The sequence below is a fragment of the Podarcis gaigeae genome, assembly GCF_964106915.1.
Source record: "Podarcis gaigeae genome assembly, chromosome: 7".
Classification (NCBI taxonomy): Eukaryota; Metazoa; Chordata; class Lepidosauria; order Squamata; family Lacertidae; genus Podarcis; species Podarcis gaigeae.
Genome location: NC_139683.1, coordinates 2020825 through 2045070, shown reverse-complemented (window position 1 = coordinate 2045070; position 24246 = coordinate 2020825). Strand labels below are relative to the sequence as shown.

Genomic DNA, 24246 nt, shown 5'->3' with positions numbered 1-24246 from the left:
TCTCCAATCTTTTCAATAATTTCCCCATATTTGGGCCAATTGGCTTCCATATTAGGTCTCTTACGTGCCTTGGCCTCCACCGGTGAGAGCCACCTCGGAGTCTTACTCTCCAATAAGTCTTTATATTTTGTCCAGACCATTAAAATTGCTCTCCTGACAATGTGGTTTTTAAACAATTTGTGCACCTTAACCTTGTCATACCACAAATATGCATGCCACCCAAAAGCATTGTCAAACCCTTCCAGATCTAGGACATCAGTGTTTTCCAGTAAAATCCAATCTTTCAACCAGCAGAAGGCTGCAGCTTCGTAATATAACCTCAAGTCTGGCAGGGCAAATCCCCCTCTTTCTTTCGCATCAGTTAATATCTTAAACTTTATTCGGGGCTTTTTGCCCTGCCAAACAAACTTAGAAATATCCCTCTGCCACTTTCCAAAGCATTCCACCTTGTCCACGACCTGTAGGGTCTGAAACAAAAATAACATTTTTGGCAATACATTCATCTTTATAGCTGCTATTCGGCCCAACAAGGAAAGTTTCAATCTTGACCATGTTTCCAAATCTCTTTTGATTTCTAACCAACATTTCTCGTAGTTGTCCTTAAACAGATTCAAATTTTTGGAGGTCAGATACACCCCTAGATATTTTACTTTTTTAACCACATTTAATTCTGTTTCTTTCACAAACTCATCTGTTTCTGTACTTGTCAAATTTTTTGCTATAACCTTAGTTTTTTGTTTGTTTAGCTTAAATCCCACCACCCGACCAAAGTCCGAAATTAATTCTAACACTCTTTTAGTACTAGAGACAGGCTCCTGCAATGTTAATACCAGGTCATCTGCAAATGCTTTCAGTTTATATTGTTTCACTCCGACCTCAATTCCCTGTACCAACCGGTCCTTTCTAATCATGTTCAATAGCACCTCCAGAACTGAAATAAACAATAGGGGGGATAGGGGGCACCCCTGCCGTGTCCCTTTTTCAATTTTAAACTCCTCTGTCACCACATTGTTTACTATCAATTTCGCTTTTTGTTCTGAGTATATTGCTTCTATTCCATTTTCAAACCCCCGCCCCACTCCCATCCCTTCCAAGTTTTTCTTCATAAACATCCAGGAAATATTGTCGAAGGCTTTCTCCGCATCAATAAAGATTAACACCGCTCTAGTGTTTAATTTTGTTTGTAGAAGTTCCAAAATATCGATGATGTTTCTTGTGTTGCCAAACAAATGCCTACCAGGGAGAAAGCCAGCCTGGTCTTTATGGATCACTTAATTAAGCACTTTTTTAAACCTACTTGCCAAAATGTCTGCAAAAATTTTGTAATCCACATTTAGGAGTGAGATGGGGCGGTAGTTCTTCAGCTGAGTCTTTTCAGTTTCTAGTTTGGGTATCAATGTGATGAAGGCTTCTTTCCACGTTTCCGGTGCCTTCCTCCCCTCCATAATCTGGTTACAAACCTCCAACAAAGGCTGTATCAAATAGTCTTTCAAAACCTTATAGTATTTGGAGGTAAGTCCGTCGGGGCCTGGAGATTTGCCTAGTTGTAGGTTCTGAATGGCACTTTCAATTTCAAGGTTCTGAATGGAACTTTCTTGTAGCCGATGCCTTGCTGCATCAGCTGCTGGTCTGTTCTGCATTTGCAGTGTATTATTATTTGTTTGTTATTGAACTTATTCATTGCATTTTTGATCCTCAAGGTGGCTAACATAGTAAAAGGAACAAGCCTACTTAATGGATGAGTATAAGACAGACCAGTAATATATTAATGTTCCTCCCAATTAAAAAAAACCATGAATGTGGGTAAATATGAGCCTCTGCCTCTCAGTGTAGACCATGGGTAGGCAAACTAAGGCCCAGGGGCTAGATCTGGCCCAATCTGGCCTGCGGATGGTCCGGGAGTCAGTGTGTTTTTACAGTTTGTTTTTATTTAAAATGCATCTCAGTGTTATTTGTGGGGCATAGGAATTTGTTCATCCCCCCCCCCCAAAAAAAAATATAGTCCGGCCCCCCACAAGGTCTGACAGACAGTGGACCGGCCCCCTGCTGAAAAAGTTTGCTGGTGTAGACAGTATGGAGTTAGGTAAGACAAAGTGGCTCTGTAGAAGACTGGTACCTCTGTTCCCAGTTGCAATATATGCTTAAAAATGAAAATATATCAGCATAAATACTTTGATAAATATAGATGTCTCAGTATATTTATTACCAATTAACTTGAAAACTTGGGCGAAAAAAGTATTTACATCTTCCTTCTTCCTCCAGAGAGGGAGGGGGCCATAACCCAGGAGCTCACAAGCATGTCTTCCACGTTGACACTCTAGGCTTTTTGAAGCTTGTGTGTCCCCCCTGACTGTGATAGACAATTGAGCCGTGTTGTTCCACTACCCTTCCTAGGGAGCCAGGTGCCCTGGCAGGGCTGCTTCTCCTTGCTGGTGGCTAATCCGTCTCCTTAGCAGGCTGGCTCTCAAATCCTCCCCATACCATTAAGCTGCTTTAGAATTATTTGCAGCTCTCTAAATGCAGAGGGGACCCAATTCAGGAAGAAGTCATCATTGTGCCCCAGCGTGCTTCTGTGGCAGTCTCTCCGTCTGCGTAAGTGGAGCAGCTGTCCCAAGGCTCTTGGCTTGCTATGGTAAAAGTCCACCAGCCCAGAATACCATGTTAAATGTTGTCAACACTGGAAAAACGGAAGTGATCCCCTCGCACAAGAAGAGCCCTGCTGGATCAGGCCAATGTCGCATCCATCCCAGTATTCTGTTCTCACAATGGCCAACCAAATGCCCCAGTGGGAAAAACCAGTAAGCAGACTGAGCACAAGAGCAGCACTCTCCCCTCCTTCCAGGAACTAGTATTCAGAAGCATTGCTGCTTCTGACCATGGAGGTGGAGAGTAGCTGTCCTGGGTGCTATAATAATATAATAATAGTAATAATAATAATAAGTATTTATTATTTGTACCCCGCCCATCTGGCTGAGTTTCCCCAGCCACTCTGGGCGGCTTCCAACAAAGATTTAAAATACATTAAAATGTCACACATTAAAAACTTCCCTGAACAGGGCTGCCTTTCGATGTCTTCTAAAGGTCAGGTAGTTGTTTATCTTGTTGACATCTGATGGGAGGGCGTTCCACAGGGAGGGTGCCACTACCGAGAAGGCCCTCTGCCTGGTTCCCTGTAGCTTTGCTTCTTGCAGTGAGGGAACCACCAGAAGGTCCTCAGTGCTGGACCTCAATGTCTGGGCAGAAAGATGGGGTCAGCACCAACACTTTGAATTGTGCTCAGAAACGTACTTTGAGCATCAAGAGCCCTCTCCTCTTCCATGAATGTGTCTAATCTTCTTTTAAAGCCTACTTTTTGGTAGCCATCACTGTCTGCTCTTTGAGGGAGTTCCATAGCTTAACTATCCACTATGTAAAAAAAAAGACTTTCTTTTATTTGTCCTGAAACTGCCAACATTCAGTTCTGGTCTTGCGAGAGAGAGAAACCTTTCTCTAGCCTCTTTCTGCATGCCATTTATTATTATATAAACTTCACAATGGCTCAATCCCAACAAGCCCCTCTTTCCTGATCTATGCCAACCTCTCTCTGCCCCACAATTATGCCATGCCAGGCCTCAAGGTCAGGTTTGGGGGTCCCCTCCCCTTGTTTCAGCTTTATGGTGAACCATCATGCGTGATCCATTATAATCTCAAAGGAGGATCCTTTATAATCCTTCATTATTAAGAGGCTGATAATATTATTTAATCCCCACCCTATCTTTTGAGGATCAGAGCGGATTATAATAATTTAAAAACACATTATAGCTACGTCCTATTTATAAGCGCTCCAGACTTCCCACGTGTTGTCCAGTCTTTGTGGAACGTCTGCCTCTCACAGCAATATCCCGAGGTAGATTGCTATTAAAGGTAAAGGGACGCCTGACCATTAGGTCCAGTCGTGGCCGACTCTGGGGTTGCGGCGCTCATCTCGCTTTATTGGCCGAGGGAGCCGGCATACAGCTTCTGGGTCATGTGGCCAGCAGGACTAAGCCGCTTCTGGCGAACCAGAGCAGCACATGGAAACGCCGTTTACCTTCCCGCCAGAGTGGTACCTATTTATCTACTTGCACTTTGACATGCTTTCAAACTGCTAGGTGGGCTATTACTACCACTTACGAGATGAAGAAGCAGAGAGAGAGAGACTGAGACTGACTTGCCCTCAGCCACCATAAGAGCTTCATAATCTAGTAGATGTTTTGAACCCGTGTCCTGGAGAAAGGAACGTTGGATGACAAAATAGAGGGGGGCTTCCTGTGAGGAGCAGAGCAGCTTCCTGTTGGCACTCGAGTGGGTGTTAGACTTTTTGTTTTTCAGTTTAGCGAGAATGTTTCTCTCACATTAAGGAGGTGGCCTTATGTTTGTTTTTTTTAAAATAATTTTTTATTGATTTTCCAATTTTATCGACACAACAACACTAAATAATACATACAACAACAGACACACACAAAAAGAAAACATAGATCCAACTTTCTTAACCTCCTTTTCATAAGCCTCTTTTCTCGGACTTCCCCATACCTTCCCCTTTTTGCATCCTAGTTTCACAATTTTTCAGCAACTCTTTTAGCCAATTAAAATTTAAACTTATTCTCCTTTTCAATATCACATTAAATGAAAAAAAAATAGATATAGCTGTAATTATACATCTTCCTTTCCCTTCACACTTTAACACTCCTCAATTTTATAACGATTTTTAAGATATACTTTAAACTTCTTCCAGTCTTCCTCCACAGTTTCTTTCTCCTGGTCGCGGATTCTGCCGGTCATTTCTGCCAGTCCCATAAAGTCAATCACTTTCGCCTGCCATTCTTCCAGCGTGGGTAGCTCTTGTGTCTTCCAATACTTTGCTAGTAGAATCCTTGCTGCCATTGTGGCGTACATAAAAAAGATCTTGTCCCTCCTTGGCACCAGTTGGCCCACCATACCCAAAAGAAATGCCTCTGGTTTCTTATGAAAAGTACATTTGAGTACTTTCTTAATTTCATTATAAATCATTTCCCAGAAAGCTTTAATCTTCGGGCAGGTCCACCAAAGGTGAAAGAAGGTACCTTCAGTCTCATTACATTTCCAGCATTTATTATTGGGCAAATGATAAATCTTAGCAAGCTTGACTGGGATCATGTACCACCTATAAATCATTTTCATAATGTTTTCTCTTAAGGCATTACAAGCCGTAAATTTTATACCTGTGGTCCACAACTGTTCCCAGTCAGCGAACATAATGTCATGTCCTAGGTCCTGTGCCCATCTAACCATTGCTGATTTAACAGTTTCATCAATTGTATTCCACTTCAACAGCAAGTTATACATCTTTGATAAGTTCTTAGTATTGGATTCTAACAATTCAGTTTCTAATTTCGATTTTTCCACCTGGAACCCAATTTTCCTGTCTTGTTTAAAGGCCTCCATTATTTGATAATAATGGAGCCAATCTCGTACCTTGGACTTTATCTTCTCAAAACTCTGTAATTTAAATTCGCCACTTTCTATTTCTAAAATCTCAGAATATTTTGGCCAGTTGGTTCTCGTGTTTAGCTTCTTCACCTCTTTAGCCTCCATTGGTGATAACCACCTGGGAGTTTTATTTTCCAGCAAATCTTTATACCGAGTCCAAACATTATATAATGCTTTCCTGACAATATGGTTTTTAAAACCCTTGTGCACTTTAACCTTGCCATACCAGATATATGCATGCCAACCAAACATGTTATTAAAACCTTCCAAATCCAGAATATCTGCATTTTCAAGTAGTAGCCAGTCTTTCAACCAGCAGAAAGCTGCCGATTCATAGTACAGTCTTAAGTCTGGCAGGGCAAATCCCCCTCTTTCTTTTGAATCAGTAAGTATCTTAAAGTTTATTCTGGGCTTTTTGCCCTGCCAGACAAATTTAGATATATCTTTCTGCCACTTCTTGAAACAATTCAGTTTATCCACAATTTGTAATGTCTGAAACAAAAATAACATTCTAGGCAATACATTCATTTTAATCACTGCAATTCGTCCTAGCAAGGTAAGCTTCAAGTTCGACCATATTTCTAGATCCTTCTTAATATCAGTCCAACATTTATCATAATTGTCTTTAAATAAATTCACATTTTTAGATGTCATATTAATTCCCAGGTATTTCACTTTTTTTACCATAATTAGTCCAGTTTCCTCTTGGAACCTCTCTCTTTCCACGCTTGTTAAGTTTTTTTTCCAAGACCTTGGTTTTTTGTTTATTCAATTTAAATCCTGCTACCTGACCAAAAACTCGGATTAGTTCTAAAACTCTTTTTGTACTAGTGTCTGGCTCCTGTAGGGTCAAAACTAAGTCATCTGCAAAAGCCTTCAGTTTGTACTCTCTGGCTCCGACCTGAACTCCTTTAACCAGCTGGTCACCCCTTACCATGATTAACAGAACCTCCAGGACTAATATAAAAAGTAACGGGGAAATTGGGCACCCCTGCCATGTCCCTTTTTCTATAAGAAGTTCATTCGTAACCACATTATTTACAATTAATTTTGCCTTTTGTTCCGAATATATTGCACCTATACCATTTTCAAATCTCTGGCCTACCCCCATCCCATGGAGATTCTTCTTCATAAACTTCCAAGAAATATTATCAAAGGCTTTCTCCGCGTCCACAAAAATCAAAACTGCCTTTGTATTACTATTAACTGTCAGCATTTCTATTATGTCAATTATGTTCCTTACATTATCCGATAGGTGTCTACCCGGGAGAAAGCCTGCCTGGTCCTTATGGATCTCCTCCACCAACACTTTCTTCAATCTTTTTGCCAAAATGTCTGCAAATATTTTGTAATCCACATTCAATAAAGATATTGGGCGGTAGATCTTGATCTGTTTTTTATCAACCTCAGTCTTTGGTATAAGTGTAATAAGGAGGTGGCCTTATGAGCATCCTTCAGAAGGAACAGTTGAGGTCCTGAATCATAGAAGTTTAGAGCTGGGCGACACACAAATGGTTATCTAGTTCAACCTGCCACAAGGCATGAGTCAGACCAGTAGCACATCCAGCTCTGCCCCCCCCCCCCAATTCCCCAGTTATCTTCACGACAGACCCCATGGCTGTAGCTCCTTCTAAGGCTATGCAACATGCTGTTGAGAGCTTTAGCCCAAAACCAGGTTGTCAGAGTCTGTCCCACTTACTGATTATTTTATTTACTTATTTTGTAAACTCTGTACCCTGCTTGCTTATAAAAAGATCCCTTCAGAATGGCTTGTCAGAAAAGATAAAACAAGGAAATTATCAAGAAGAATCGACAGCAACCATTAAAGACTTGGGGAATGTTAAAACAGCAATAAATTAAACACAGTTAGAATAGCAATAAACCGAACACATTAAAACTTACATCAACTTTCTAAACGTGCTAGAGCCTCAGCAAGCCACTTCTGCGGGATCAGGCGGCACACCTAGAAGTGTGCTCAGAGCGAAAAGGTCTTCATTTCCCTGTACTGTAATTCTGAGCACGTGTTTCCATTTGCGAGACTTGCATTTTTCCATTTCTCCCGTTGCATGGAGCCTCCCAGCTCACATGCTCTCTCTCCCTGCTACCCCCCTCAAGCCACATGCTGGTTGCATTCACAAGAAAATGGTCCTCCCCGCGATGAGCTTATCACTATGTAAATGCAAAGTAGCTTTCCCTGTCGGGTTTGCTTTTTGTGGGTGCCCTCGCCCTCAGAGTTGTCTGGTAAGAGTAAAGGTAAAGGTACCCCTGCCCGTATGGGCCAGTCTTGACAGACTCTGGGGTTGTGCGCCCATCTCACTTAAGAGGCCAGGGGCCAGCGCTGTCCGGAGACACTTCCGGGTCACGTGGCCAGCGTGACATCGCTGCTCTGGCGAGCCAGAGCCGCACACGGAAACGCCGTTTACCTTCCCGCTGGTAAGCGGTCCCTATTTATCTACTTGCACCCGGAGGTGCTTTCGAACTGCTAGGTTGGCAGGCGCTGGGACCGAGCAGCAGGAGCGCACCCCGCCGCAGGGATTCGAACCGCCGACCTTTCGATCGGCAAGTCCTAGGCGCTGAGGCTTTAACCCACAGCGCCACCCGCGTCCCGAGTTGTCTGGTACTGAGTGCCAAAACAAAATATGTTTCCAGGCTGGCTTTGCAAAGTGATGCCCTGGGGGTGCTGTTTCAAAGCATGTTTCAAGGGATCCTGGCATTGCAGCAAAGCTTTGCAACTGAGCAAAGGCCTGGAGTGCTTATGCAGCAGCCTGACAAGAGCTGCTGTCCTGCTCTAAGCCCACAGAGGAAGGCGGCTTGGTTGCTTCAGCACATTGGAGAGTTCCTAGTGAGCGCCTTCTCTCAATGAAGGATCTCGTTTCAGTCCATTACACATTCTTAGACTGAGCCCGCACCATACAGTGGTACCTCGGGTTACATACGCTTCAGGTTATATACGCTTCAGGTTACAGACTCCACTAACCCAGAAATAATACCTCGGGTTAAGAACTTTGCTTCAGGATGAGAACAGAAATTGTGTTCTGGTGGCGCAGTAGCAGCAGGAGGCCCCATTAGCTAAAGTGGTGCTTTAGGTTAAGAACAATTTCAGGTTAAGAACGGACCTCTGGAACGAATTAAGTACTTAACCCGAGGTACCACTGTACACTTAAAGCACCCTCAACCAGAATCCTGGGAACTGTAGTTTAAGGGCACTGGGAACTTTAGTTCTTTGAGGGAAAGCTGCAGTTCCCATGATTCTTTTTTCTGTGGCAGGGAATGTGCTTTAAATAGTATGGTCTGTTCCAGTACAGTGGTACCTTGGGTTACATACGCTTCAGGTTACAGACTCTGCTAACCCAGAAATATTACCTTGGGTTAAGAACTTTGCTTCAGGATGAGAACAGAAATCGTACAGCAGGAGGCCCCATTAGCTAAAGTGGTGCTTCAGGTTAAGAATGGTTTCAAGTTAAAAACAGACCTCCAGAACGAATTAAGTTCTTAACCCGAGGTACCACTGCATTGAACAGCTCTTACAGTCAGAAATTTCTTCCTAATGTTTAGGCAGAATCTCCTTTCTTGTAGTTTGAATCCATTGATTTCTGTCCTCTCAGTCTTCTCTTCTCCAGGCTAAACGTACCCAACTCGTTTAACTGTTCCTCATAAGGCTTGGTTGGATTCACTCAGTCGGCACTCTGCATTTACTCAGAGGTGCTCTCCTTACGGTTTTTGTGGTTGAGCCGCTGTACTGAAAAAGAGATCAGGAGCTTTGGCTTCCAGGCACTGCAGGGCGCCCTTTTGTTAGTAATTAGGCAGCAGAGAGGACTGCGCCCGCAGCCAGTATTTTGACACTGTGGATGTGCTTTGGATTTATAGAGTGGCATTAGGAGGATGTTTGCTGCCTTGTCCTCCATCTTTTCCCTCCAGCATCCCAGCGAGATCCTGATGAAGGTTTCTCATGGAGTAACGGCTGATTAATATAGCTGGATGCTCCTCTCTCTAATTCATCTGCTGGGAGGCCGAGCTGCCTCTGTGAATGAACAGATGGAGGGCACCCCCCTCCCATTTTACCCCAATCTCTTGCAGCGGCTGCAAACTCCCGATGAAATTTTAATAAGGCCTTGCTTGCTCATTATTTATTATGCATTAAAGAGAGCGGGAGGCAATTAACTCAGCAAGAGATGACACAGAAGAGCGCAGTGAAAAGGGACCCTTCAGGCTAGCAGGGAACAGCAACCTCACCTCAGCTGGGCAAGTGCCTGAGCAGCAAAAGGGACCTGATGGCTCCTCCTCATGATAGAGTCATAGAATTGTAGAGTTGGAAGGAACCCCCAAGGGTCATCTAGTCTAACCCCCTGCAACGCAGGAATCACAACTAAAGAATCCCTAACAGATAGCCACCCAAACTCTGTTTATAAACCTCCAAGGAAGGAGAACCCTGCGCCCTCAGAGGGAGTCATTTCCACTGCTGAACAGTTCTTAAAGTTAGATAGATAGATAGATAGATAGATAGATAGAGGTACCCCTGCCCGTTTGGGCCAGTCTTGCCAGACTCTAGGGTTGTGCGCTCATCTCACTCTAGAGGCCGGGGGCCAGCGCTGTCCGAAGACACTTCTGGGTCACGTGGCCAGCGTGACAAAGCTGCATCTGGCGAGCCAGCGCAGCACACAGAACGCCGTTTACTTTCCCGCTAGTAAGCGGTCCCTATTTATCTACTTGCACCCGGGGGTGCTTTCGAACTGCTAGGTTGGCAGACGCTGGGACCGAGCGACGGGAGCGCACCCTGCCGCGGGGATTCGAACCGCTGACCTTTCGATCGGCAAGTCCTAGGCGCCAAGGCTTTTACCCACAGTGCCACCTGCGTCCCAGATAAATAATTTATTACGGTCGGAGACCACCTTATAAAACACACTTGGGGGGTACAATCACAGAAGGAAAACAAACAATTAAAACAATGTACAACAATAAATTTAAAAACAATGTACAACAATAAACTACCTCAGGGAGCTGACCCAGAGTCACTCATGGAACCAAGTTTGGGGAATTTGTTAATGAACTAGTTTGAGTTGGGAGATGGTCTGCGCCTACAGATCTGTACACAGAATGTGGTGACCATCCAGATCGGCTTCTGATCTTTGCCTAACAGGAAAAGGTCGGATTTTTGCTTTTCCGGGAGGTCAGCGAGCCTCACCAGTAGGGGACCAATGGTCTTACAACGTGCCTCTTCATAAAAGGGACATCTAAAGAACAAGTGTTCTGGGCTTCCTATCTCCCCCAATGAACAGGCGCAAAGTCTCTGAGTGTACGGGACTTTTTTAAAGGATCCTTCCAGGACCGGCGAGGGCAGAGCCGAGCTTCTGGCAAGTGTAAAGGCCCTTCTTGCATTTTTAGCTCTTAAAGTTATTCCTAACACTCAGTCGAAATCTCCTTTCTTGTAACTTGAATCCATTGGTTTGGGGCCCTGCCCTCTCGAGTAACAGACAACAAACCCAACTCCTTCAACCATTCCTCATGAGGCTCTGTTTCCAGACCTTTGATCACCCTGGTCTCCCTCTTCTGCACACCTTCTATCACGTGAATAGCCTTCTAAAGTTGTGGCGCCCAGAACTGGACACGGGACTGGGGTCTGACCAAGGCAGAACAGAGCAGTACCATTGCTTTCCTTGATCTGATCACTAGACTTCTGTTGATGCAGCCTAGAAGAACATTAGCTATTGGTGATGGCTGTATGCTCCTTCCAGGATCCAGAGGCGGCAGGCCTTTCTATACCTATTGCTGAGGAATAACCACTGTGGGGGGTATTTCCCTCATGCTCTGTTTGTGGTGCCCCCGCAGCCATCTGAATGGCTACTGTGGGGTTCTAGATTAGGTGGGTCTTTGGTCCAATTCAGCAGGGTACCCTTCTGTGAGTCAGGACACCCCAAAAAGGCTCAGTTCTTGCACAACTGCAACTCACGTTTGATGTATTACAGTATTTTAATATTTTTTTGGAAGCCGCCCAGAGTGGCAGGGGAAGCCCAGCCAGATGGGCGGGGTATAAATAAATTATTATTATTATTATTATTATTATTATTATTATTATTATTATTATTATTATTATTATTATTATTATTATCACTCGACCGTGATTGTTGCTGCAATAACAACAATGTAGTAGAAAAGTCTGAACAGGGGAACTGAATTTATTTTGAGCAGAATCTGTGTTTTCCAGCAACTGGTAATCAGAAACATTTCTGCCTCCAACTGTGGCAGTACAGGGTATAACTGCCATGGCTAGTAGCCATAGATAGCCCTTTCCTCCATGAATGTGTCCATCCTCCTTTGAAGCCATCCCAGTCGGTGGCCACCACTTCCTCCTGTGCTGTTGGGGCAAAGAAGAGAGTCTACGGAAGGATTTGGAGAAAGGGAGAGAGGCTGCTTTAGAAGCAAGGAGGTAGAGGCTGTCCCCGTCATTGCAAGCAGGGCTGTGATCCAAACTAGCTTATTCCATGAATATGTAATCACAGCAGAGTTGGCTGTATTAGCTTTGGCATCAAAAAGGCCTGGAGTCATAGGAAGCTACCTTGTACTGAGGCTATGTACACACCATACATTTAAAGCATTTTGCTCTCCCCCATGAGAAATGTAGTGTACCCTTTACAGAGCTTCAGTTCCCAGCACCCTTGACAAGGTACCGTTCCCAGGATGTGCTTTTAATGCATGGTGTGTACACAGTGCGTGCCCATCTGTTGGTTCAATATTTCTTACGCACTGATTTGTACGGGTTCTTTAGGGCTTCAAACAGAGAACATTCTCCGCCCTCCCTGGAGGCGACCCCAGAGAGGTGCTCTACCACTGAACTATGATGGCCTTTCCCCCCGTGGCTTACAATTTGGCCAAGTTGCACTGAGGTTCTACACAGAAGTTTCAAGGCACAGATCGCAAAACCAGATGTGTTGAAGAAAAACAAGGTCAACAAGAGGAGATTCGAAAGATAACAAGAATGCAATGAATACATGTATAATCACTGCGGTGTGAAATATCAATACAATGCACATCCAAAACATAATGTGCATTTGCCAGAGCGTCGGCGCATGAATACTAAACCATTGTTATAACACCAAAGCAGCGATAATTACTTTTGCAGCAGGAGATTGCTTGAGTGCAAAGTTGCGTATCAAAATAGGCCCGTAGCTGGGGGTTGGCGAAGCAGAGATGGACAGGCATGCAAGAACAGGAGCTTTGAGGCTGATGGAGAAATTAAGAGGGAGCTTCATCCAGAGATTGGCACAAACAACCTACCAAATCTCTGAGGGCAGCATCCATTCCCCCATCTGTTCTTCCAGCTGGTTAGATCCTCTTCTCTGGAAGCAGAGGCAGGGGAGACTTTAAGACCATTGCCCCACACAGCGTGTCTGCTGCCTCACCCTAATCTCTCATTAGTATGCCTGTAGCACTATAGTGCTTTTTCCTGATTGTTGGTGACGTTGCTCAAAGCCTCTAATGGGTTTAGAAGCCACTGAACTATCCCTCCCCAGCTAAGGGGCAGTGAGGAAGATGAGACGGTGGCGTGCTGAGCTGAGATGCCAGGGGGTGCAAGGTGAGTCTGTTCTACTTCTCCGGCCTCCTTTTTGCAGCAAAGTCCTCACTTTGGCTTCACCCCAGTCCTGCTCTGCAAGCAGTTTCCACCTGGTGGCAAGGATCCAGTCATATGAGCGGCATCCTTTGGTACCTATATTTTTAGATGTTTGTTGCCATGGTTTTGGTACCTTGGTTACAGCCAGTTGCTGAACTCAGAGGATCCATTAGCAGCTCATACTAAGGCAAAGATCCCAGATGGTCTCTCTCCAAAGAGGTTCTCATCTGTTTGGTTGACATGGTGGTCATCGCCATGCATGTAGACAAGCTGTAGGGCCAACCGCAAAGAATCCTCGATACCAAAGCAACTCCCAGGTGAGCAAGGACTGAATCACACCATGCATGGTGGAACTGTGGAGTTCACGAGAAGTGCATGGCCGCCATCTTGGACGGCTTCAAAGGGGGATTGGAAGAATTCTTGGAGGAGTGGAAGGCTAACGATGGCTGCTAGTCGCAATGATCTATTTTATTGTCCTTGTGGATCAGAAGCAGCCTGCCTGTGATTCCCAGTTGCTGGAGAGGATAGGAGAGAATGCTTGAGTGCAGGAGTGTGCCTTTTCCGCTTGCGGGCTTTTCTTAGGCCTCTTCTAGGTCACTGGAAAGAAATGAATGCTGGACTCTTGGACTGATCGTGGAGGAGTCTTCTTAGGGGAACCGCACATCACTCTCCTTCATCCTGCAAGGCAAACAGTGTATCCAGGACATGCCTGCCTGCCTGCCTGCCTGCCTGTTTAATTAAGATATATATCACTGTGCCATATATATATATATATATATCAAAGTGGTTTGTGGCAATATAAACAGAAACCCATACAATAAAAACCATTAAAAATATATTAGGAGGGACTTATTTGACTAAAAGATGCCATTATGTCTCAGTACTTCCAAGCTTCATCAAAGAAACACATAAATGCTTAGAAAACAGAAAACAAACTGTCACTTTCGGGTTGTTGTTTTTTGTTATTCTTGGTTAATTTGTTGTATTATATACATTTAAAGGGAATTGTTATAAAATGATAAAAATATTTTTAAAACCAAAAAAAGTTAAAAGCAGACATGAGCTGGATGGATGTCTTCTTAATTGCATGTGTAGGCATGGAGGAATGGAAACATTTTCAGCATGCGTTCAAAAGGTTGGCAACGAAGGCGTCTGCCAGCTCTAAAAAGGAGATTCCGCAGCATCCATATAAGTACACGGATGATGGGAGTTGTGGTCCAGCAATTATCTGGAAGGCCAAAGGCCAATAGGCCTTTGAAGCTGTTTATTTTTATGTTTATTATTATTATTGGCTTAGTTTAAACTACCTCACAGGATTGTTGTGAAGATAAAATGTCAGCGGGGGGGAAACCTCAATGTACAACATATTTAACTCTTGGGAAGAGAGGAGAGATAAAAAAATAAAATAGTTACGCAGTTCTATGATTCTATTTCTTTTTTGTGGTTTGTTGAGCCTCTGCTATAACCTATTGTGGATTTTCTGTGATGTGTGTTCCTGTTTTAGGTATTTCTACTAGATAGGTTCCTCCTGTATGATGGATGTGTATGTGTATTTTAATGATCCAAATAGAGTGAAATGTTACAGTTATTATATATTTATTTAAATTATGTCTTTTTCCTTGACGGGGACTCACGAGTCATTGGGGGGGGGAGAGGGAGTATCTAGGAATATTATTTTGTCAATACTGTTTTATAGATTACGAATGCCTTATTGATTTGTTAATCATGTAATATGCCTTACACTGTAATCGTGATTCTTAGCTTATTTCTTTAGCTGCTGGCTTGCTAATATCATTTTACAGATTGTAATTGTTTTACTGAACATTTGTTATGTGATTTATGCTGTCCCTGGGATGTTCTCTTCTGCTACTGTTTGTTAAGCTGCTCTGGGATTCATTGGACTGGAAAGCGACATAGAAATACAACCATTCACTCTCTCTATCTCTCTCTCTTGCCAGCAGCTGCTCTAGGATGGCTCCGGTGGAGCCCACGCTTGTTTCCCTCCTGCTGTTGGGTCTCCTGGCACTCCAGGCCCGCACTTGCCCAGCCACCTGCCGCTGCTACAGCATGACCGTGGAGTGTGGCTCTTTGGGCCTCAAAGAGATCCCAGGCAGCATCCATCCCTCCACCCAGGTAAGGCTCAGGTGGGAGGAAGCCCAACTCCCAGCACCACTGGGGTGGGGGGGGTGACCATTAGGGCCAGCTTTCCTTTCTCAACCCAACCTAACCTACCTCACAATACTGTCGTCCGTTCAGTGCAAATGCTGGCTTGCTTTCAAAAATAAATAAATTCAAACGTTAACAATAGGAACAATGAACAGTGTCTTTCCGAAAACACCAAAATTGGAATCTCTGTTGTTAGGGAACTGACATCGGAGCCAGAGGTGGAGGCAAGGCTCCCAAGCGATGCTGGAGAAGGGCCCAGCAGGGAGAGCGGGAGCTCATCGGCTGGGGAAGGAAATCAGCGTAACACCAGGGATAAAGGGGGGCAGATGGGGGAATCGGCGAGGGGGCTCCAGGACTCCTCGCCGGAGACCAGCGGGGAGAGCACGGGTCCTCCGCTACCCACACCCACCCTGTGCAGAAGACTTCCGCGCAGGGAAAGTAGGCGTAGACTTGGCGTCAAAGAACTTCTTTGCTGGAAGAGGTTCAAGAAACTCCCACTGACGGATTCTGCTAGCGACTGAACAGCCATGGAGTGAAGGGCTGTCCAGCCAGAAAAGGTTTAACCAGGCTACCTAGCCAGGAGTGGCGGCAACTTACGCACGAGCAACCCCATATAACCATTACATCTGTAGAAGTAGCATGTTGTTGTTGTTGTTTAGTCGTTTAGTCATTCGTTGTGACCCCCTGGACCAGAGCACACCAGGCACTCCTGTCTTCCACTGCCCCCCGCAGTTTGGTCAAACTCATGCTGGTAGCTTCGAGAACACTGTCCAACCATCTCGCCCTCCGTCGTCCCCTTCTCCTTGGGCCCTCCATCTTTCCCAGCATCCAAGGAGTCTTCTCTTCTCATGAGGTGGCCCAAGTCTTGGAGCCTCAGCTTCAGGATCTGTCCTTCCAGTGAGCACTCAGGGCTGATTTCCTTCAGAATGGGATAGGTTTGATCTTCTTGCAGTCCATGGGACTCTCAAGAGTCTCCTCCAGCACCAGAATTCAAAAGCATCCATTCTTTGGCGATCAGCCTTCTTTATGGTCTAGCTCTCACTTCCATACATCACTACTGGGAAAACCATAGCTTGAACTATACAGACCTTTGTTGGCAAGGTGATGTCTCTCTCATATACAATGACTGATTTGGTGTTGAGCCAATATAACCTACAAAATTGTAAAAAAATATGGAAATGCTTTCTTGAGGAGCATGCAAGTGTCAAGAATTACTTTTTAATAGACTGCCAATTTGCTGTGTTTGAATCTGGGTGGTGGCGGGATTTGTGTGTGTGTGTACCTGGTATAGATTTGTTTTTAATCTGCTTTAGCCAGCTCAGACCCTTTGGGATGTGGAGCTAGAACAAATATATTAAACCAATAAAATGGAGAGCGTATATAAAAAACCAAAGTGTGTGCACGCAGACACATTGCTACCACCACCAAGCCTTTGGGCTCCCAATGCAGCCTGCGCACGTGAAAGAGCACATCTTCTCCCATGCCCACTCATTTACTATCTTCTTCTTTTTAGAGCTTTATTAAGTAACCAAAATACTTTATAAGAAAGCAAAATGAATCAGGTGGTGATTTGCTATTAAAGATCTGTAGTACATAGACATCAGAACATGGTGTGCTTCAATCTAAAGTCAGGCAAGAAAATAGGATTGATGTTCTTCCAGGAAGTGACACTATGTTGAGCTCAGGGTTTAACTGATGGCATCTCCCCCACCCTGGCTTTCTCCCCACTGCAGACGGTTTTTCTTCAGGACAACGGCATCACGCAGATTCACCAGCAAGACCTGGCGTCTCTCTCGGGCCTGCAATACCTCTACATGCAGAACAACACCATCTCAGCCCTGGAGCCAGGCGCCTTCCGCAACCAGAACCGGCTGCTGGAACTGGCGCTCAATGGCAACCGCATCCACCTCATCAACAGCAGCATCTTTAAGGGCTTGGAGCACCTGCGAGTCCTTTACCTGGCGGGCAACCAGATCACCCGGCTGCCCGACTTCACCTTCTGTGACCTGGAGGTGAGACCCACAGGGGCATTCCGGAAAGCGAGCCATTGTCCCTCAAGGTGGCCCCAGTCTGCCTCCCAGAAACAGCCATGTTTTCTGCGTTAGGACCCTGCTGTTCCCATTTTATGGATGAGGGAACTGAGGCTCAGTATTAGTCAAGGTTTGAGCAACTCTCGCTTTCATCCCTGATCTGCAGCGGCTTAGTGCAATTAGATGAATGACTTGGAGGAGCTAAGTCTTAGCTAATTCCTACTGTACGCAACTGAGCATTATGGAAATAGCCGCATTACAAAGTCAGTTGTGTGAATTTTAAAAGCAAGTTCAAGCACTTCTTGTTAATATCAGGAACAGCAGGGACTTTCAGTACACAATTAAACTGTGTCCAGTTCTGGGCACCAAAATTGACAGAGGAGATTGGTAAACTGGAAGGTGTGCAGAGGAGGGTGACCGAGATGGAAAAGGGTCTGGTAAAGAGATGGCAAAGGGCCCCCAAATATTATGAGGAATGGTTGAGGGAGGAGGGTATGTATAGCCTGGAAAAGAGGAGACTTTAAGGAGATCTGCTAGCCTTCTTCAATGCCACCTAGACCGCTGTCACATGGAATACGGAGCCAACTTGTTTTCTGCTGCTCCAGAGGATGGGACCCAAGCCAGTGGATTCAAGTTAGAAGAAAGGAGATTCTGACTAAACATCAGGAAAAAACTTTCCGACTGTAAGAGCCATTTGACAGTGGAACGGTCTCCCTCGGGAGGTTGTGGGCTCTCTTTCATTGGCTGCTTTTATTTTATCCCCCCCCCCCAAATTTTTATTGATTTTCCAAAATTATAACAAACATAACAACAAACAAACAAAAACATTACAGTATCAAAAAACAAACAAACATTTATCCTAACTGTTATAGTCCCAGTCTTTATCATTGTTGGGTGACTTCCTCAAATCCCCCTAGCTGAGTTTCCATATAGCAGTTTTCCAACCCTATTTTCATATAAGGTTTACTTGTCCAATTAACATCTTTCTTTCTTTTCATTTTGACTTCTATCCATAATATTATGCAATTTCACATAGTTAAATCCTAGGCCAATCTGTTACTCACAAATATTTCTGTTTAAGTTATCTTAATGTACCGTATTTTTCGCCCCATAGGACGCACCGGCCCATAGGACGCACCTAGTTTTTTGGGGGGGAAATAAAGGGAAAACTGTATTTCCCCCCCAGTGCTCTGCGCTAATCCCGAAGCTTGGGGCGTGCAGAGCTCAGCGCGCCCCAAGCTCCTGGCTGCCGGCAAGGTCTCCGCCAGCCCTGGGCGAGCTGGGTCTCCCACGGCTAGCGGATAGCTTCCTGAAGCCTGGAGAGCGAGAGGGGTCGGTGCGCACTGACCCCCTCGCTCTCCAGGCTTCAGCGAAAGCCTGCATTCGCCCCATAGGACGCACACGCATTTCCCCTTCATTTTTGGAGGGGAAAAAGTGCGTCCTATAGGGCGAAAAATACGGTATTTAGCTAAATAGTCTTTAAATTTCTTCATTCCTCTTGGTGGTACTCCTCCTCCTTCTGGTCACAGACTCTTCAGGTCAGGTTGGCTAGCTGCCAAAAGTCCATCATCTTCATCTGCCATTCCTCCACTCTTGGTACTTCTTGAAATTTCATTGGCTGCTTTTGAGCAGAAGGTGAATGGCCTTCTGTCTTGCATCCTCTAGTTGTGATTCCTGCCTTGCAGGGCGTTGGACTCCTGGCCAACAGCTCCCAATTTGCATGGGGCTGCATGGGCAGGGTAAACGAATGAGGGTGGTACCAAAACAAGAAAGAAGTGGATAACGGCACCAGGTCTGCTTTCTACCTAATGTGCCATCTGATTCTCTCTTTTGCAGAGGTTGCAGGAGCTCCACTTACAGGAGAACAGCATAGAGACTCTGGAGGACCAGGCGCTGGCCGGTCTGACCTCGCTGGCGCTGCTCGACCTCAGCAAGAACAACCTGCGCACCATCAGCCGGGTGGCTCTCCGGCCCCTCATCAGTCTTCAGGTGCTGCGATTGACAGGTGAGCCGCCATGCTGGCAGCTCTTCTGGCGCCACCTGCAGGCCAGAAGTGCTCATGCTAGCTCAGCCATTTCAAAGCTGGCTCTGCTGCCCACTTCTCTTATTGCCCCCAAGGTAGGAAAGCTGGGGTAGGCAGGAGGGATGCAGGCATGTCAGGCTGGGAGGAAATCTCTGCAAGAGCCACAAAGATTGGGCTGGAAAAGGTAATAATATATTATTTATAAAATTCCAAAAAGATTGGGGTGAATTTATGGAGTACATAAATAATAACTGTAGAAATCTGAAGACTCTGGCAGGACTGAAATAAATCTTACGATGTAGATAGGATTGGATACAATAAGAAACGGTGGAAAAAGTAACTGACATAAGAAAACCTGTTGAAGGGAGGGAAGGAAGTCGATGCTGAGCAGAGTGTGGGGAAATGATTGTTGAATTTTACTGTATTTTGTTTGTTTGTATTAAATGAAACACCAATAAAAAGCATGTATATAAAAAAAAATCCTGCTTGCGGGTTTCTCATAGGGGCATCTGGTCGTCTGATATGAGATGTTGGGCTGGATGGGCCATTGGCTTGAGGCAGCAGGCTCTTCCTATATTCTTATTTTGCATGGGGCTGTGGAGTGGAGAGTGATGGGGAGGCAGTGGGAGACTCTTGGGGTGACACAGACTTGTAACCAGACCCACCCCCCTTCTCTCCCTCCCTTCCTCCTGGCAGAGAACCCTTGGCGCTGTGACTGCTCCCTGCACTGGCTGAGCTCCTGGATCAAGGAGGACGGGCAGCGGCTCCTGAGCCCCCAGGACAAGAAGATCGTGTGCGCGGAGCCCCCTCGCCTGGCTTACCAGAGCCTGATGGACGTCTCCGGCAACAGCCTCATCTGCATCCCGCCGGTCGTGCAGGTTGAGCCCCTGGAAGTGACGGCGCGGCTGGGCGACGACCTGCGCGTTTCCTGCCAGGCCTCAGGCTACCCGCAGCCCCTGGTGACGTGGCGCAAGCTGGCGCACTGGCGGGGGGCTGGGGGTGCCAAGGCCAGCGGCTCCAGGCTCTCGGGCGGGACCTTTGCCCTGAGCGAGCGCAGCGTGGGGGAGCGCTTTGAGCAGTCGGACACGGGCAGCGGGATGCTCTTCCTCAACAACGTGACGGTGGCCCATGCCGGCAAGTACGAGTGTGAGGCTTCCAACCCGGGCGGGACGGCCCGGGTCCTCTTCCACCTCATGGTCAACCTCTCCCAGCAGCAACAGCAGCAGACGTCGCGCGGCTACCCGGCCTCTGTGGACATCAGCCAGGAGCCCCTCTACGACATGGAGAGCATGGACTTCAACGCCCTCAGCATGGCCACGCAGACGGCCATCGCTGTGGCCATCTCCCTCCTGGCCCTGGTGGCCCTCCTCCTGGTGATCATGATCTACCGGAAGCACCGCAAGCGGAAAAAGGCCAAAAAGGAGGAGAACATCCTCTACGTCAATGACTACTCGGATGGGCCTACCACCTTCGCCCAGCTGGAGGAGTACCGGGACGAGAGGGGCCACGAGATGTTTGTCATCGACCGCAACAAGCCCCTCTTCGCCACCTACAAGGACCCCCAGGGCCTGGTGGGGACCTTCCCCGAGCAGCTGCAGGATCAAGCCACCCAGACCTTGGAAGGGGAAGAAGACGGCCCCCCGGAAGCCAGCGAGCTCTTTGTCAACCAGGGACTCATGTTCCAGCCTCAGATTGCTTACGAAATCCACTGCTGAAGGATTTTGGGCAGGCGGGGAGAGCCCACAAGCAAGGTGCCCAGGAAACCTTTGGGGTGGGTGGACTCCCCCTCCCCCTGCCCCCTTAGGGGAGCTGCTTCCTTGACCTTTCACCTCCGCCCTGGCCTTCTCGATAGGTCTGCCTTCTTTGCGGTTTAAGGTGATGCAGGAGTGGAGCCCACGATGCTTCGGTGGCTGTTAGTGGCACCCAACGGGGAGACGGGGGATTTCTTTCTAAGCCTCTCCCCCGGGAGCAATCTCGCTCCACAGTGGCTGCCAAATGGAAGTGTGTCTCACCCTCTCGGCACCGTTCCTTGGGAGTAAGTACTCCCTCGGTCTCTCTGGAGCTTCCTGGATGCTCTCCACAAAGACAGGAGAGCGGTTCAAGAGGCTTCCATAAGAAGGTCCATTCAGAAAGTGTTACAGGCGGTGCTATTCTAGAAAAAGAGGTGCCGGAACTCACCATGAACACCTCCCTCGTTCTCTTAGAATGGCAACGGCGCCCACCTGAGAGGTGCTGGAACCGAGTTCCGGTGAGTTTCCCCTGGGGAAAAAGCTCTGGTTATGGGGTACTGAACTGGTGGCCACTGATGGACAGCAACAGGCCGCACCCCTTGATTTATCCCAGTCGCCCCCCCAGTTTGCCCTCCAATGTGTACCCTGTGGTTGGACAGAAGGAATTTGATTACTCAGCGAATGGAATGAAAGAAAAACCACTTCCTAGGCCTAAGTTCAGTCTCTTGACAAGAAGCTGATGGAGATAGAAGTCCATAAATGTCACACACTGTGCAGTTTTGACCACCCTGTTTCCCCCCACTCTTTCACTGACCTTCAACTGACACTGTGGAGATGAAGCCGGGCGGGGGGGGGGGGCGGCGATGGGATATACCTTCTGAGAACAGGGAGAGCTTCTCCGGCCGGAGGACAAGTGTGACATTTGTTTTCCAATTTGGTGTTTTGTTTTGTTTTTGTTTCGTTTTAAGGATGAAGGAAAACATACTGTGACAATCACAGTGAGTTGAACAGCTCCACTGTATTTGTAAGTCCCACAGGTAAACCCCTACCCCCCACCCCTCACCTGCACAGCCACCCCACCCCCCCTTTTCTGGTGCTACACAACTGTGGTTTTGCAGGACCCTTGAAAACCACAGGAAATGGGGAGGTACCACAGGCTCTGCCAGGAAAATGGAAATGGCAGCGCCGCAAAGCGATCTGAGCAACCGAGAAGCCAATAAAATGTAGCTGGTGCCGGGGGGGTGCCAAGGACCAGTATTTAATTTATATTATTTATTTATAAATTCTTACAGCACATCCCTCTTGTGGAAAGTGGGCGCATTGACACAAAATTGTGGTCCAAAACGAGTTGCACGCCTATAAGTAGGGTATAGCTTTGTGGATTTCTGTTTTTCACATTTTCCTGATCCTGTGACAATACATTTTAGGCAGAGCATGATGAAGACGATGCAGAACATCCAGGGAGCTCTCTCAAAGGCTCTACAAACTAAGAAGCCAGTCCCTGCACAGATCACGGTCTGTTTTGCTGACTCTATTCCTCCCTGGATTCAGAGAGCTGGGATGGGAGGAAGGCCAGCTACTCCCTATCTCCCCCACCCTCTGGATCAGACCATATCCAGGCCAGAGAGAGCCAAGAGCAAAAAATGGCACATGCAGAATTAGCCTACAGGGAGGAGAGGGATTGAACTGCCTGCTTTTGCTAACTACCCCATAAAACAACTTTCTGGTTGCCCATTTCAACCCTGGAAGATCAGCCCAGGGCAGACTTCACCCACCTGCTGCCCTCCAGATGTTTTGTACTACAATTCCCATCAACTGGGGCTGTTGGGAGTTGTAGTACAAAGCACCAGGTTGGCAAAGGCTGGCATAGGCCACAATGAATTTGGAAAGTCTTCACTGTGCCGCGAGACTCGGTGTCGATGTTGCTTTGTGCTGCAGCAAAGATTCCACCCTCACTTTCCAGTATAAATGCAGCACTCGGTTGTGACTTGCGTGTAATCTTGTAGCACCTGGATTTCTCCACTGTTAAATCTATCACCAGTTCTCCTGCCAAGGAAGGAAGGAACCCTGCAGTCTGTGTGCAAACCTAAAAATTGCGAGTCTATGACCCTTTCTGGGCAGTTCCTTTGAATTCTTGTCTCAAGGGGTCATGAGAGGATACTCAATTGCCTGGCATAGGTGTGGTTCTTCGCACTACAGTGGGAAAAGCACTCTGGTTGCAATGGCAAAAACCAGCATTGCACTCCCTGAAAACAGGCTTCTTGGATACATCTGGCCTGTGGCTCTCCAGGTCTTGTGGGAATCTAACTTCTGTTAGCATTATCACCGCCAGCAGCCCTTCAGCTGAAGGCCCCAGGGTGACTTACAGCATATAAAAAACAAGTAATTGGCGCCCGGAAAGTGCACTTAAAATTGCAACGTTCATGGCACCATAGTGTGATGGCCTGAGACTCGGACTCAGAACCAGAGGAGTCTCGGTCTGTACCGGATCCTCTGCCTTAGGCGGCATCTGAACTGAGTCTGGGGCCTGATTCTGAAGAGCCCCAGTCTGCACAGATTCCCCTGCAACAAGTACCAGCTGGGCCGAGTCAGGGGCCTGTGCCTGCCCTGGCTCCAGATGCGGGGATGACTTCGTTGCCTTCAGTTGGGCCATCGCTTACAGCTGCTCCACTACCGGTTGGGTCAGGGGAGGCTGAGGCGGCCTCTGGGTCTAGTAACCCACCAAAGTCTCCCGAGCTGCAGAGACTGAGGTCTGAGAGAAGGAGAGACCTGAGTACTCGCAGGAGGAGTGCTCGCCTCCGGGTGAGACAGGTAGGCAAGTTGCTGGGGGATCAGGACTGGCCGTTGCCCTGACAAAGATAAAAGGCTGTCAGACCCTGCCCCAGGTTGCGGGAGCAATGTTGCCGCTTGCTGGAACCTGCCTGTTACCCTGTGCCTGACCTAGCCTGGTTTCCTGCCTTGGCCCTGTTGGACCGACTCCTTGTGGAATCCTTGGATTCGGGACCGGACCTGGACTGCGTTGCTCGGGTTAACCCCCGGGCCCAGCACACATAGAACTGTAGTGTTGGAAGGGGCCCCAAGGGTCATCAACCCCCTGCAATGCAGAAATCACAGCCAGCAAACGTCTTCCAGCTCCTTCGATGGGCGCTGTCAACTTTCAGGGCCTGGTTCCTGTCCACTCCCTGCTTTGGCAGAACGCAGTTG

General features: G+C 46.9%; 1 protein-coding gene across 3 annotated transcripts in view; it reads left to right on the top strand.

Moving 5' to 3' along the window:
* Positions 1-22338, top strand: part of LRRC24 (leucine rich repeat containing 24) — a 30790-nt gene extending 8452 nt beyond the window's left edge. Inside the window, exons 2-6 of one of the 3 annotated variants that reach the window (XR_014566782.1) lie at positions 15052-15226; positions 16993-17271; positions 19126-19294; positions 20009-21296; positions 21349-22338. Coding sequence is in view for 2 of the 3 variants with exons in the window: in XM_083749214.1 (XP_083605340.1) it covers positions 15052-15226; positions 16993-17271; positions 19126-19294; positions 20009-21027 (1642 nt within the window). In the remaining variant the exon portion in view is untranslated. Of the gene's footprint in view, positions 1-15051; positions 15227-16992; positions 17272-19125; positions 19295-20008 lie in introns of all 3 variants that reach the window. The other 2 variants (XM_083749215.1, XM_083749214.1) reach the window with 2 other exon arrangements.
* The last annotated feature ends 1908 nt before the right edge of the window (positions 22339-24246 follow it).